The sequence below is a fragment of the Pipistrellus hanaki genome, assembly GCF_964339955.1.
Source record: "Pipistrellus hanaki genome assembly, chromosome: 7".
Taxonomy (NCBI): Eukaryota; Metazoa; Chordata; class Mammalia; order Chiroptera; family Vespertilionidae; genus Pipistrellus; species Pipistrellus hanaki.
The window spans coordinates 61,680,734-61,697,740 of NC_140509.1; the positions used below are offsets into that span (position 1 = coordinate 61,680,734).

The following is a 17,007-nucleotide window of genomic DNA, read 5'->3' on the forward strand; positions in this document are numbered from 1 at the left end:
TTTATAACCAGGGCTAATGTCCAAGACATATAATAAAGCCAAAAATTCCAAGCAGCAGGGATAACAATTGTTAAATTTATTAATTGGGATTGTGTATACACTTCTCAATTCATTTTCATAATTGTTTTAATTTGAATAATTCTGACCTCCTTAGACTGTCAATGCTAGACAAAAGAAGGCAATGCACTTGAGATTCACAATGTTTACAATGTTTTATTTCCTAAGAAATATGACTTTGATTTTTATTATGAAAGAATAGTTACTAAGTAAAAAGTTTCATCAGTACTAATTGATGACTAATCCTTATAACAGAAGTGTAAATAGAGTCTCAGTTCCTTGTTAAATTCTCTTTAATTTGGTCTTAGCACATAGCTTTATATTCTATAAAATTAAGTTTAAGAAATCGGAAGTAATTCATACCAAATGAGTAGATTGCAAACTTATTTAACTCATCAACATTGATGGTATCCAAACTTTAGAAATGCATCCTGCCATGCCAGTAGACATTATCTTCCAGGAGGTGCTATAGATCACTCAAAGATGACCGATATAAGATGAGCCTAACAACTCAAAATTGCAGTGAGCCAAACAACTCAAAATCTTCTCATTTAAAGATTTATGGGGAATGAAGTTTTACTTTGAAAGGCACAGGTGCATTTTAAACTAATAGTGCTTTTGAAAGAGAAAAATTAATTTAAAATCTTAAAATACAAAAAGTATTGCTTTATTGTGAAAAAGTTCATAACCTTTGCATGTGACAACAATGATAATATGATATGGTAGTTATAATAGACTAGTAGTGGGAGGGGGCGCCCTCAACCCAGTCTGCGCCCTCTGGCACTCCAGGAGCCCTCAGGGAAAGTCCAAATGCTGGCTGTCAGACATCCTTAGCACTGCCATGGAGGCAGGAGAGGCTTCCGTCACAGCTGCTGTGCTTACCAGCTCTGAGCCTGGCTTCTGGCTGAGTGGTGCTCCCCCTGTGGGAATGCACTGACCATCAGGAGGCAGCTCCTGCATTGAGCATCTGTTTCTTGGTGGTCAGTGTGCATCATACCGACCACCAGTCGTTCTGCCATTCAGTCAATTAGCATATTAGCCTTTTATTATATAGGATGATGGTTCAGTGGAATGCCACAGCTAAAGACAAGTTACCTCGGATACACTTCAAAGATTTACCAATTGTTATCAGGTTATTACAAATAAGAACCAATAAATAACATATTTATCTCATATAAGTAAACATATTTATAGCAAAGAATATGGCTTCTTGCATGCTGAAAATGCATGCTGATTCATTCATTTCATGAATTTCAGTCAAGTTTATCAGTACTTACTGGAGAGAAAATGCTGAGAAGATGGTCCAAAATCTCTATGGGCTTCTTGAAGCTGCTTAAGGCGATCGTCCACAGAAACCTGCATATCACACCCCAAAAATAATTTGATTTCAAAGCAATAACTTTAATAATGTTCCTGATTTAAGCATTATTATAAAGGCTGTTACTGCCCATGATATGACTGCTTGTACAGATTCCTCCTCCATCTCTAAAATCAAAGTGCTGGGATGAAAGCAGACTCTTTTTGGTAACAAGTGACAGCAAATAGTTCCAGGCACTCTTCTAAGCAATTTATAGGAATGAACTCTTTTATCCTCGTAATCAACATAATTGGCATTATTTATCATGATCACCAACTCACAGCTGAAGACATTGAGACATACAGAAGTGCCCATGACATAAAGTTAGCATGCATCGTGCTAATATTCATAACCAACTCATCAGGTGCCAGGATCTATGCCTTTGCTGTCACTCTACATTGCCTTGAGAGCCGTGAAGGTCAAAAACATCTTAAGAGAAGATGTGGCCACAAAGTCAGTGGCTATTCATCTCTCTTTTGTAAGAAAGGTGACAAAAAGTGCTATGGGGAGCAAATGAAGATCTAAAATATTCCAAGGGATAACACAGATAGAAAAACAGAAATATGGCTGAATTAGATGATAGATGATTGATAGATAGACAGATAGATGATGGATAGATAGACAGACAGATAAAACAGATGATTGTGGAATATCTTATTTTCCTCCAAGTTTGTGTCCAATCCTCTTGATTTGGGGGTATTCATGCACCAACAAATTGTTTATCTGTGCATTCGTTTACACAGATTATATGGTTAACTCTCTACATTATGAAAACGCAAAGAAACTATTGCCAATCAATAACAAATGCACACATTTGTTACTGACATTTCCATGTCTCTTTTCCTGGTCTTTGCTTCTGTAGTGCTGGTAAGCTGTTCCATTTAGTCTGCCAACCTTATTTTCAGCTGTCTTTAAATGAAATATGTGTATCTCTGGCTCACTGGGCAGTTTTAGTTTCTCATGATTGGCTATTTAAGTTGCAAGAGCCAGTACTTTTTTTTGTTAAGGCTAAAAAGTATTCCTATGATACACTTTACATTTAGGAGGAGAAAACAAGATGTTACTTCTGAAATTTAACAGTGTTGTCTGGCAGCATAGATTTCCCCCTCTTATTCAACCAGCAACTAGCATCTGAGTTCTAGCAGCCACCAGGCTCAGAAATAAAGAAGGCAGAACACATATCCTGTTTTGAGCATATTCCCTGACTTCTAATCTTTTCCGATGGTGATAACAGAAGCAGAATGAGAAGGAAATCAAGATGAACCACAGGAATACCTACATTAAAATGATGCATTAGAGAAATGAAAAAGAAGAAAAAAGGAGTATTAGTCAAACATTTCTGTCTTCTACTTATTAGAAAAGCACATTTGCATTGAGTTTAGTATCCTGCCTTACTAATCCCAGATTATTAATACTCTTTCAAAGACAAAAAGGACTGTCTAATACCATACAACTCATTTCGTACCACTTCAATTTCAGGAAGAAAACATAAACCCATTATGTGTTTCAATGTTTGAGTTAATTCAGGAAACCCATTATGCCTTCAAACGTTTCTGTGTGCCACCTCAACAGTACACTTGTATATTAAATATCACAATTTAGGACCAGAAAATAGAGAAATTAGTAAAAATCATTTTTTTCAATCTCCCACTCAAATGATTCTGCTAATTAAAAAAAAAAAATTATTATGAGTCTTGAGAACTGGCCCCTGAATGTGTCAAAGCTCCACAAGAATGGTTCAAAGGGCAGTGACTGGCAAATGCTGGTACCCAGTAATAGAGAGGGTTCTTTCAGGTTTGGGTTAGTTCTTCTGGGTTAAATCTGGGACAAGCAAATAATATATAGAATATATAGAGTCATTAAAATAACTGCATTGAGGCAGCTAAGATCTCTGAGCTAACTTTAAACACCACAATAGTATCAAGGTGCTGGCTGCAAAAATTGAGCAAGACACCTAAAGAACAAGCAGTTGCAGTAAGAAAGATGGAGACTTTCTTAACTTTTCAAAAGAAGCAAAAAATACATGATTAAATTAAGAAAAATGACTCCTTTATAAGCCATTATGGGGAAAATGTTTCTGTGACCTACCATATGTTTCAATTACTGTGATTTATTTGACCTTTTGCAATTTCCTACAAATATCATATGAACAGTACACCAAAAAATTACATTAAAACTTATACTCATAAATAAATGAGGCTTTTGAGTTCAAGATACTGAAAGATGACTGAGGTCACATGCTATGAATCCATTATCAAACACACCAATAAAATAAAATAAAAAATGATGGCGTGTGGCAGACTAGTGAGGTATGGTTTAAAGGTCCACCAAGGTCTAAGTCTGAATTATGAAGAGGAATAAGCTGATGATACCTGCAAAAGTTTCCATCGCATATTAAGGTCATCTAGCTGGCGAGACATCTTCACAGATGGGTGCAGGTCAAGTGGAGACAGCTGACTCGATAAATCATTCACTGTTTTAACTTTTAGGTTGATTGGTGCAATTTCTTCTCTAAATGCCTGGAAGAAAAGGACAATAAGGAGGACATCAGAAAAGAATATAACGGAAGGTGGTATGTATTTTGAACTTTCCAATGGCAAGATCAGCTGAGAAGTCAATGACTGTTGTTTAATAGACAATTCAAATCTGGTCTTCAGCAATCAAGACCACCAGCGAAAGAGTCTGCCTTTATATCACAGACAAACTGAGACACGACGTGATCAGAAAGATTATAATGCCAACATATTAAAGTGATTATGTATTTCCTTCAAATTTTTCATGATAAATTTTCATGATTTAGTCTAGAAAATATCTGCCACTATAATCTACTAATTTCTAGTCTTGATTTTATCTTTAAATTTCTCCCATATTTCCTTCTCTTTTCTTTCTTCAGATGGCTACCTTAATATTTTTTTCAACCGATGCAACTTGATTTTAACAAGTTTTCACTGAAAATTAAGTTTGAAAGTGGCCAGTAAAACCATCTTCCTTAACCACAAAACTGATGCCTATATGTACAGGAGAGGTAAGGTTGTCTCTTTCAAAAACATTTGTGATCATTGAGATTAGATGTGAGGTAGGAAGAGTGGAGTCTACAGGAAAAGAGGGAAATGAAGCTTAGAACCGACAAATGCCACCTCGGGCACAGTACGGAGGTGGTATGGGTTGGGATGAGGAGGGTATGTGAGAGAGAAAGAAAGAAAAAAATAATACATAGGGCCATGACAGTCATCTGTCCTATGACCAAGCAGAACAATAGAAACCCTACCTTTTTTCCATTCTTCACATAATTTTACCTGCCTCTATGCTCAAGTTCTCCCTTTCCAACTATCTCCCTAGATCCTTTAAGACTCCACTCAAGTGCTCACATGCACACCATATCTGAAAAGATTTCCTTCAGGTCTCTCCCAGGGATTTCCCAGGATTCTCTCTGCCTTTTCAACCCAGCCAAGACATTCAACTAGCACCTGTCTGAACCACAAACTGGGTTTTATAATGGAGGCCACTCTGATTGTTTGGTGCCATACCATCCAGTTGTTATGCATTTTAAATATCTTTCGTCATCAGAGCTTAGTACATAAAAGTATAAGCATCCATATTCCTAATGCTTCCCCAGTCCCTTCTCCCCCCGTAGAATGGAAGCTTCTTAAGATAGGCACCTGGCAAAATTCAGCACAAGGTTTGTAATACAAGAGGGGCAGACTTCCTCTCTATTGACACAGACCCCAACTATTATTTTTTAAGCACGATTAAGCCAATAAAGGGTTGGGAACAGAATGGGTTCTAAAAATAGAACTGTGTACTTTTATTGTTTTGGTACATCGTAAGATTGCAGTTAATCATTTACTAAATTTAACTTAGGGGTATTAGGTGTTGTGAACATCCTACTGGCATCAGCCCTCAGGTTCTAATCCCCACTCTTAAGAGACTAGACATATGCCTTTTCTTCTCCTCTTTCATCACTCTAAGTTGAATGAAGTAATATATATTAAAGTGCTTTGGGGACTATAACATTTTATTAAAACACTACAAGTATTAATTTGGCTTCCTCCTTATGAGTATAAAAAGAAAGTCCCTTTAAACTACATCCCTCCTTCCTTCTCTTCTCCAAAATTTTTCTAGTTACCCTACAGAACTCTTTCTTATATAATGCACACAAGTTAAAAATAATCATTATGATTGATAAACATCAGAATAATATTAAGAATATAACTGTTTTTTTAAAGAAATTAATTCTACACAAATCAAAGAATATGCTTCAGTGTTTCAAAATTTTGAACATGCCCAAAAGCCACATAAAGAAGCTAAGGTGGGGACTCAGCAGGAACAGATCTGGGGCCAGAGTCTGAGTGAAAAGTACAGATGGTGGAGGGAGCAGCCCATACATTTGAAACAATGAACCTGCAAAGGTAAGAGACATCGCCAGGACTCAACATTTCAAAATCAGTAGAAGGCGGCAAGCCCACGAAGATATGTGAACTGCTGCAAAACGGAAAAAGAAAGAACCAAGAGTTGTGACAGCGTTTCTCCATGGCTGATGTCAGACAATGCACACACATACTGGTACAGCCCAGCGAGGAAAGCAGTTATATGGTAACAAAGGGATTTTGTTAACAACATAGGCCTAAGGAATTAATCACTGAAACAGACCCACGGGACAGAGAGAAGTGGGAGTTAGGTTGGGGAAAGAGAATTTTTCAGCCTGGACTTGGAAGAAACCTGGTTTCCCTCAGATTCATTTTCAGAGTACCTACAGAACTCAAACCCTTCAAGCTTTCTTCAGTTGTGATTTTAATATTACACAATATTCTCTTCTTAGAGGACTAGAGAATTTTAATCTGCTTTTATATATATTTAAATATATTTTATTGATTTTTTACAGAGACGAAGGGAGAGAGATAGAGAGCCAGAAACGTCGATGAGAGAGAAACATCGACCAGTTGCCTCCTGCACACCCCCCACCGGGGACGTGCCCGCAACCGAGGTACATGCCCTTGACCGGAATCGAACCCGGGACCTTTCAGTCCTCAGACCGACACTCTACCACTGAGCCAAACCGGTTTCGGCTTAATCTGCTTTTAAAATCAATATCTCTGTAAAACACCAACATATAGATATTAAAGGTTAAAAATAAAATGCTAGAAAACATTCTGATTTATAACATTTTAAAGGACCTTCAAAAAGATGCCTTTCAGAAAATAAAACTTTTAAAATTAGATTCTAACATTACCACAGATTTTAAAATCTTCCAAAATGATAAAACAGTGTTTTTCTCTTACAAGCCACAGGTAAAAAACATGAAAAGACCTATGACAAACAAGGTCTGTAGGTTTTGTTTCTGTTGAGGTGGTCAGGTGTTTTATGGCAATAAGAAATCTCTTAAGGAAGTATATAGTTCAGTTTGTGGAAGCTTCCAAATTAAGGGGCTAGAAATAAAGCAAGTTTTAAAATGATCTCAGCTCTGCCATGTGTTCTGTTATAAAGAAGCAATTTATCATGTTCTGGCTGCACTTTCCTATAGGAGAATAAAAATCTATGTGGTCTTCTGGCCGTAAAAACAGAAACATCTGCTAGTATTAAAGGCCCTGCCTGGCAGCCTGTTGACAGATGTGAATCCCAGACTGGTCTCCAATCAGGTGTGCATTATGCAAACAAGAAAGACAAGGTAATTTTAAGGAGCTAAAAGTATTTGATTACCCCAAAGATTTAGTTTCCCACTTGCTTTGGCAAATTGAATAACATTTAGCAATAATCAGTACTTGTTTTCATCTGCCTGTAGCTTCGAAGGAATTTGGGGTATATGTGAGAACACATGTAAAATGCCCCACTGTAAGACTTGGGTTTTTATTTTATTTTTTCCCTAGTGAGATGTAAAAATATATTAATCCACCGTTTATTCCTTTCTTTTAATATTAATTGTAACTTTCCTAGCTTTCCACGTAAGCAGAGATTTGAACAAAAGGATTTGGATGCAGCGCTGGATAATTTCTCTAATCAAATCGGATTAACAACTCCAAATCTTTTTGGCCTTTAATAACCTGATACAACTTTTTATTGTCATCCAACACTAATCATTCTATATTAAAAATGGATACTTACAGCCGAAACCGGTTTGGCTCAATGGATAGAGCGTCGGTCTGCGGACTGAAAGGTCCCAGGTTCGATTCCGGTCAAGGGCACGTACCTTGGTTGCGGGCACATCCCCAGTAGGGGGTGTACAAGAGGCAGCTGGTCGATGTATCTCTCTCATTGACATTTCCAACTCTCTATCCCTCTCAATTCCTCTCTGTGTAAAATCAATAAAATATATTTTTTTTAAAACTCTCGATTTAAAAACAAACAAACAAAAAAACACGGATACTTAAAAATTCAAATGGATAAATTCTTGCTCTAACCAAAAGACATCATGCAGTCCAAACTAGCATGCTTTTGTAGACCACTGACTTGAAGATCTTCAGTGTATAAAACCACTTTTAATATATAAGATGTAGCCCCAGCTGGTTTGGCTCAGTAGTTAGAGGATCAGCCCATGGACTGAAGGTTCCCAGGGTCGATTCCAGTCAAGGGAAAAAAAAAAAAAAAAAAAAAAAACCCTATTGATATGTCTCCCACATCGATATTTTTCTCTCCGTCTCTTCCCTTCCTTCCAGTCTCTTTAAAATTTATTTTTAAAAATATTCTTGGGTGAGGATTAATAAAAAATGAAATATAAGAAGTATGCAACTTCCAAAGGAGCTTTATTTTCACTTGGTTATTTGAAACTCAGATCTACCCATGGACATGGTTTTTAAGATACAACAGTTGTAGGAAGAAACTCTCTTAACTCATTGGGTGGCTGGAAAGGTATGTATATTTAAAATGAAAGATGGCAGGAACCAATACTTTTTTAGTAATAATAGTTTTAAGTTTAAATTTTAATATGTAACTTTTAAAGCTTTGAATTTAAATAGGTGATCAAAATTGTGTTTAATTATGTTATTATGAATGAGGTCTCTACAATGAAAGTGAAGAGCAAGAAACAGATCACGAAAACTCTACCACTTACTAGCCATGCAGGCTTGAGCAATATCTTCAAATCCACCCTTTGAAAAATGGGCATAAAAATAACACCTATCTTGTGGGATTACTGTTATGATTAAAAGAGGTAGCCATGTAAACTGCTGAGAAAGTTTTAGGCACATAAACACTATTAATATTATCCCCATATTTCCCCCCCCCCCATATATATTAATTTATCTAACCATTCAGTTAATTACCTAGACCTTTCTTCTCTTCCTATTCAGCCACATGTTTACAAACAAAGGGAAAGCATTATCCAATATCTGTGCACAAAAGAGGGATGTCTTCTGCCATAAAAATCCTATTCATGATAGATATTATCAATTAACAACTTCTGATTTGTCACTAGGTCATTCTTTGATTTGATTTCTAACTAGACAGTATATAGTTTAGCATGCTATTACAAACCACACTATACTTTAAATCTGTTATTTGTGTCTCTAACTGATTAAATCCCATCAACTTCATTTCTGAATATGTTCTAGAATACTGTATCAAAAGGGGGCCCAAAAGATAGGTCTAATACTGTAACTTTGGGCAATTCCTGACCACAAACAGAATTTATACCTAAACGAATCCTTCATTGATATACTCAAATGTTTAGTTGAGTATATTATATAGTACAGATATTATATATATATAATATATATATATATATAATATATACCCACAATATATAGTATATCTATCATGTATATACAATGTGATAAAATATGTAGATAAGAATTACCAGTAAAACAGGATACTTTTGATTGAAAATTAAATTCAATGCCAATTTACAGCAAATACAAAGTAGAGAGGAATCTGCCAGATTACACCATGTGGATGACATTCTGCAAATTCCAAGCTGTGAGAAACACTATAAAACAAACAGTTCAGCTGCCTTAACAGTTGCATTGCAAAAAGATGGAGGGGGAATATTAGAGATTAAAGGGACTTTAAAATATTTCTTAAAAACTAAGCAAATGTTTAGGGATGCACAGTTGAATAAAAAAATTATTTTGTTAAAAATAAGGTAAATTATGGGGGGAAAAAGTCAGAGTTGCTATTTGGAGGGAGGATTCTGATGACAAGGGGCAGAGGAAAGCATCTGTTGTGACTGAAAATCTTCTATATCCTGATTTTGGCAGAGGCTGTAATGGCACTGACCTTATAACAATCCCTTATAAGTAGGAGAAGCTGGGGGAAGGTCAATGAGAAAAAAAAAAGATATATGTACTACTGTATATAATACTTTAAACAATAAACAAAACAAAACAAAGACAATCCCTTATAACATTTGGCTCAATTTACTTGTTCCATATTTAGCTACAAAACTTCTCTTTAAATCCCTTATCTGAGGCAGTGATGCTGACCATGGTTTTTTCAATGTGATCCTGCAGCGAGTCGATGAGTAAGTCACCCACGGGCTTCCAGCCATTCCTCACGGCCTCTGCCTCCTTCATGTCCGCATCCAGGTCATCCATGGCTCCCTGCAGGTCTCGGAGTTTCTCCAACGCCTTGTCCACTTGCTTTTGCCAGTTAATAGTTACAGTATTTAGTCTCTCCCATTTCTCTTTAACTTCTGAAGACTGTTTGCGCATGTCTTTGGCAAGCTTTAGGGCTGTCTCCTCAGGTGTCAATTCTGTGATTTAAAAAAATATATATTTGGAAGCTTAATCAACTTTGTATTCCTTATAGCCAAGTGTGAAGAGCATCGTTTGAAATGTTGCTTCCAAGGTACAGGGAGGCAGAGTTACACTAAGCAGGGGAAGGAAGAGTGTCTCTATACCTCTTCTAAGAATGCCCTTATGCATCTCAAAAGAAGAAAGTAGCTACAGAATAAGTGGGCCAGTGATTTTGGCAACTTCTAAATTTTAATATATTTGCAAACCTTGAAATGTCACAAGTTAAGTAAAAAAATAATTTTTCTTTCACATGAATTTCACATGCTATATAAAAACCAAATACAGTTTTTCATTTCATTGTCCTACAGAGAAATTGGGAGTATAATTAGGAGAGAAATAGCTTTAAGTTATGAGGAAAAACTATGCAAAAAGAAGATTAATTTATCATGTTCCAAAAAACAACAACAACAACAACAAAAAGTAACTGAAGATAAGTATATTAGCTGAGTTTGTTTGGCATTCATCTTTAATACAGGATGTTTTCTGTAGTCCAGGATCAGTGTGGCACATAACCAACGTCTCAGGAGAAAGATGTATGATTTCAAGGACAATCCCAAACATTTCATAGACCAGAGGGCTTCCAGAATGTCTGAGGTAAAGTTAGATTTTCAGACAGGAAAGGGAAGGCATAATGCAAAGTTCTGCCACAAAACAGGGACAAAAAAAACCAAAAAAACAGAGAGTCTAGAAGACTAGGAAAAGATAATGACAGAAACGAAAGTCAAGTTCAAAGCCCAGGATCAGAAACAAAGACATGAGAAGCTGACAAGAAAAGGGCAGAGGAATTGGATGCACATAAGCAGACACTCTCAAATCAGGTTAGATAGATCACTAGCCTAACCCCTGGGCCGCACTGCATTAATACCCAAGGATGCCTTCTTCCCTAGCCAGCTGGTCTGACAGGTTCCCTTTTTGACCACTGGAAACAGGGAAGCAGGTCAGAAACATACAATCAAGTCAAACTGTAAATTACTTTAAGATATAAATACACGTTCTTCATTGTGATAACATCTAGTACCTTTTTGTGTCAGTCACATTAGCAACTTCCTCTGCACCTCACAAATATTACAAATCACCATAAAATGAACTCGAGTTCATCCAACTTCCTAGGGAGACAAACTCAGCTAGCTCTCCTTAACTATAGCTTGCATACTCTTATGAACTAATGATAGTAATCTATTAGAGCCAGTCCTGTGTTTGCAATAAAGATGTCCCATATTAATTGTATTTTCTTTGTCAATTATGGCACTGCCAACTATTATCTCCATTGTGACTTTTTATTCTATAGATATTAAAGCTTTATGTCATTCATCTTTCATTTCCTTCCATCTTGGTTTTGCAGGTCTCAGTCTAGACATTGGTTGTCCTCAATATATAATTAATGAATTGAGTTCAGTTGAATGGAATTTTTAGCTTTAATCTTTATTGAGAATGCATAACTTCATAATTTTAAGTGAAGCCCTTCCTATTTATTTTTTCTTCTCCTCATACCCAAGTAAAGCATTTTTTAAAAATGTTATACTGTGAGAGAGAATGCTTTAAAAGGTATTTCAAGTATGGTAATTTCAATTATTTTGTTTGTACTATTTGGGAGTTCTTTTTACATGCATTATATTCATACAGTTGTATTTCACCATAAGATGAAAAGAAAATATTAAGGAAAACAAATATTGAAAAACACATAGAAAAATAATTCTCCAGAGTAGCTTTTTACTGCTGAACAATTTGGACAAGGAAAGATTAGAACATCATATGTTAGTTCCAATACTAGCTAGTTATTTCATCTTAGATAGGCCTCTTATCTCTTTGAATCTCAGTTAATATCTATAAGTATAAAGCTTTTGGCACATGCCTGCCCACAATAGGGCCTCAAAAGAGTTCACTGATTTCATTCATTTTATTATTATATTATTAAATCTGGGAAGTTTAGACATCTATAGAGATTTTCACATAGCAAACCAAGTTAATTAGCAAACAATAATTCAAGGGCAAAAACAATGCAGCCCCATTTCTCTAGGCACTCAACTTGACTTGTTCTCTCTCACTCTCTCTTTCCTCACTCCCCTCTTTTTCTCCCTGTTCCTCTTTCTCTCCTTTTTCTCCATGACCAAAAGATGCTTCTGATTAAAATAATGGGAAATAAATTCTTTTTAAAATTTCTTCTGATTACATGATTAAGATCAACCTAATTTATTTGAAATAATCAGTGTTTAAGAGGATCCTGCCCATTGCCTATTATGTATGGTGACAAATGACAACAATTCTTTATCAACCTGATTACAAGTACATCATCAAGTACCATTAGTTGATTACTTTCATGATTCTAATTACATTCATCTAATAAATTATAAAGATGACAATAGTAAGAGACTAGTCAAAGTACATTAACCTGCTAATGTGTAGGCCAAATCTTTCAGCAGGGATATGATAGAAATGATATGGATCCATCCAGCTACCAAGGGACTTCTCAAATCCTGTGTGTGTGTGTATGTGGGGGGGCGGGGAGAAGGGGGTGTGTGAATATGAACAGATGCATTTAGGAAAAAGCAAACTCCAAAGAAAAGAACGTTTTCTACAATACCAAAATGCAAGGTATTAATTTGGGGAAAAGGGGTTGTCTGGGGGTGGAGAGGAAATAGGAATACAGATCACACTATGGAGTGAGATCAACAGCAGTTCTGACCAGAAGTTAGAGGCCAAATACTTACAAGTTATACTGTTCCTGTTAAAAGGGACAAAGTACACAAACCCAGCATGAAGCTGAGGAAGAAAGAACAGACTATTAAGAAGATTAGCCTCGCCCTGACAGGTTTGGCTCAGTGGATAGAGCATCGGCCTGCAGACTGAAGGGTCCCAGTTCAATTCGGGTCAAGGGCATGTACCTTGGTTGAGGGCACATCCCCAGTAGGGGGTGTGCAGGAGGCAGCTGATCCATGTTTCTCTCTCACCGATGTTTCTAACTCTCTATCCTTCTCCCTTCATCTCTGTAAAAAAATCAATAAAACATATATTTAAAAAAAAACAAACCAAACCTCTAAAGAAAGGAGCAAGAATTACTGAGAGGCCCTGGAAAAGACCTTGTTAAGTAACCTAAGATCCAGCTTTCAATTTTCAGTAACTGATTATTCCCTGAATATCCTTACTCTAATGGTAGTTTTGTAATTTATTCAACTCAGGAATCTGCTGGACAAAGAGGGGCAGGTCACGGGGGGCAGGACCTGAAAGGGAAAAAGAAAAGCTGGAAGGGTAAGTTCCCGGGGGGCAAGGATGTTTTGTTCACTGCTACATCCTCAGGATCTATCTAGAATATCACCTGGCACCCGGTAGGCATACCTAAGTACTTGTTGAATAAATGTACAAAGCTCCGTACAATATTATTGACTTAAAAAAAATTTACCCTTTTTCCTTCAAGAGCCAAAGGGCAGGAGTCTTAGATTAACAGTCTTCCATTTCTTGCTACATTGCTGCCCATCTCTCCCCAGGCTGCTTCCCTGTGGGACATACCAGCCCATTGCTCAAGCTACAAAAGAAGTCCTGAGCTTCCCATTCTTGCCAAGCTTAGCTATTATTACAAAAGAATTTAAGTTATGGCTCATATTTATAAACTGCCAAAATAACCCTCCAAGTCACTCTTGAAGATTCAACATTTAAGAGGAACAACAAAATAAATACACCACAACATTAAAAGAGATTAGTATCCCCTTATTCTTTATGTTTAAATCTGAAAAGAACACCCCAGATGTTGATAACAATGCAATACATACATGTAAATTATTACCATCTTTTTATTAGACAAATGTGATTTATGGATGGTTGTAACAATGACCACAGAACATAACAGATGTGAACAATTAATATAAAATATTGCATCCATCAAACCAATCTTGGTTATCATATCATTTTTCATCAAGAATGTTGATTTCTTTCTTTAAATCTGATTTCATTACAATGGTATTCATTAGCAGGCCCAAACATTTTGAGATTTTTACCCAATCAGTGGGTTTACTGAGCTGGCTCATTATATTACAGTAAAATATAGGTTCATTACATTTATCCATATATGTATTGTAGAACTTTAAATTGGGAAGAAACACACTGCTGCTTTGTAGTTAAGAACACTGGGAAAGAAAGCAACATTACATTTTTCTTTGCTTTTTCACACGTGACAACTTTACTAATCTAATTTGGACTTAAGGAGCTAATTAAATTATTGTGTCTGTCTATAGGCCAGAAAGCAATTAATCTTCCAAGTTTTTATGTGAAAATTAAAAAGACAAAGTCTAATATTGTCTAAATGCCTTTTCCCTTGGTGCCAGGAAATACATAAATTGGTATGTCATTCTATTAGGCAACCTGATATTTCATTAAGGAAAAAGCAACAGTAAAGGGCAAGGCAAAGAGTTATGGACATTTAATTATTACTTATTTATATTTTTATCCTTACCTGAGGATATATTTTATTGATTTTACAGAAAGAAGAAGAGAGAGAAAGAAAGGAAGAGAAAAAGAAAAGGAGATGTGAGAGAGAAACATTGATCTGGGATAGAATCTGCAACCTAGACATGTGCCCCGACCAGAAACCAAACCTACAACCTTTTGGTGCACAGGATGATGCTCCAACCAACCAAGCCATATGGCCAGGACTAAAAATTTCATTATTGTATAATTTTTAAGTAGAAAAATATAGAAAATGAATCTTATTTATACTGAATATCTAGAAGCATTTTGATAATTGGGAATAATTAAGTTAGTATTCTATGGTGGTTAAGAGCAGCAGGTTTAGTGACAAGCCTGAGTTGGTATTTCAGCTCAGTCACATGGGTAACGGTGTCCTCCAAACCTCTCAAAGACTCAGTTTTCTCATCCACCCAATGGCTGGTAAGAGTACTCCCACCTCAGAGAGCTGCTATGATAATTACAGGAATCAAGGCAGGTGAGGTATCAGCACAATGCCTGTCACACCGTAGGGTGGGATAAACGTTGGCTTGTGAACATCTATGTTTACGAACATCTCTCTCTCATCTCTCTCTTTCTGGGTGTTGATTCTTCCTCCATCTAACATTATGTTCATACAGGGGGGTCTGCCAATCCCGCCAGACCCTGAGCTCCACACTCCGCAGGCTGTAGGTCAGAGCCCTGCCCTGGAATGTGCTGGATGTAAAACAGGGCTCTCCCTCCTTGGGATGAGGGTGTGAGGCAGATGGTGATAGGAAAGCTAAGACACTGAAAACCCATGGGAAGAGGCAGAAGGAAAGACATAGAGAGAAGGCTTCTTGGTGGCATTCCTGTCGTTGTGGCCAGTTGTGCCCTTGCCTTTACTGTAATTTGGTTATGGGGGTTAATACATTCTCCGTGTGCCCATGATTACAGAATGGGGGTGTCTGTCATTCACAATAAATGGGGTTCTAATTAACATATCTGTTATTAGTGAGACAAAAAATGCAGTGTGAAAAAATACCCATTAGTTTTACTAGCCTAAATATTTAGGTTATGTGTCATTTGGTCTCATTTAATGAGATGCAAGGAAATAATTACTGCCATCTTTTTAATGGAACCTTATGTTATACTGAGAATCAGTATAAATGCAACTTCTACTAAATTTTATGTTGATTTCATATTTTTACTCATTTAATGGTCGTGACATTTTATTTGCAACAGTTTCTCTCCCTCCCTCCCCTTCATCTCTCTCTCACACACACTCTCTGTAGAAATCAATGGAAAAAATCTTCACCCTTGGGTGATGATTTAAAAACTAACCATGATATTATCTCTAACCCACTCCATCCCCTCCAATAATGAGTGCTTTACACAGCCTTATACAAGATAACTAATGTTCAAATGCTCTCTGTTTCTGATAACAGTGGCATGGAGTCATGGTAAACAACAGAAGTATAAAACCTATTATGGATAATTTTCTTTCATTTACTTTTAACAGCGGGTAAAATCAGCCAGCATTGCAAAAAAAAAATAAATAAATAATAATAATAATAATAATAATATAAAATAATACCAGGAAAGGAGAAAGTATGGAAATTGTCCATCGTAAAAAGAAAAAAAGTCATAAAGTTATATGATTTTTCCCCCCTTACCTATCAAATAGAGTATTAAGAAAATGGGGCTTAGGAACATCTAGAATGTAATAGCAAAATAAGAATTCAAAAAAGTAAAAGTAAACTGACTGACCGCTGAGGAGGAAAATTTACAGCAAAGTGAAGCACTAGTGACATAATAACACTTGTTCACTGCTATGAAGTAGCTTATTATAAAAATGCTTCCTCTGTTCTCTGCAAAATGCCAGGGAAGCAAGGTGATGAGAAAAGCAGATTTAAGGTAGACTCTACATTGGATAAGGAGAGACAAGTAAAATAAAAATACAACTACAATAGCACCTTCTTTCTTGCTGCATTAACTTGGAATGTTCTGTTGCACTTTCCAGGGCCTCTATAATCCGAAGCAGACAGCACATACAAGCTCCTCACCTCCGTTCCAGGCACCAGCCCTTGACCCCAGGCTAGGCTGACTGACTTCCCGGATGCACAGCCCTGGATGCTGGGCTGCTGCTTCTGCTGGTCCTGCCCGGCATGGTCATCCCTCTGCCTGAGCCTAATCACTTCCTACCATACCCAAGAGCGCTCAGCTCAGGCATCCATTCATGCAGCAGCTATGCAGTAAGCACCCATTATGTACATGTCTGTATTTGCATGCACTCACATGTATATGGTACGTATGTGTATGATTCATATGTAACTGGGTACTCGGAGGAAATAATTCTTCAAAGATAGAAATAACAAGGCTGAGACTGTGGAGCTGTCAAAAGGTGGAGACTCAACAATGACTTGGGTCCCCAGTAGGCTAACTGGGAAGACA

At 36.7% G+C, this 17,007-nt stretch overlaps 1 protein-coding gene across 6 annotated transcripts in view; it reads right to left on the reverse strand.

Annotated features, from left to right (window-relative positions):
- Positions 1-17,007, reverse strand: part of UTRN (utrophin) — a gene marked incomplete at its 3' end in the record, with an annotated part of 411,728 nt that overhangs the window by 75,515 nt on the left and 319,206 nt on the right. For all 6 annotated transcript variants that reach the window (XM_084889907.1, XM_084889908.1, XM_084889909.1 and 3 more), the window contains 3 exons: positions 9,829-10,097; positions 3,787-3,933; positions 1,335-1,413 (listed from right to left, as the gene is read on the reverse strand). In XM_084889907.1, coding sequence (XP_084746033.1) covers positions 1,335-1,413; positions 3,787-3,933; positions 9,829-10,097 — 495 coding nt within the window. The remainder of the gene's footprint in view (positions 1-1,334; positions 1,414-3,786; positions 3,934-9,828; positions 10,098-17,007) is intronic.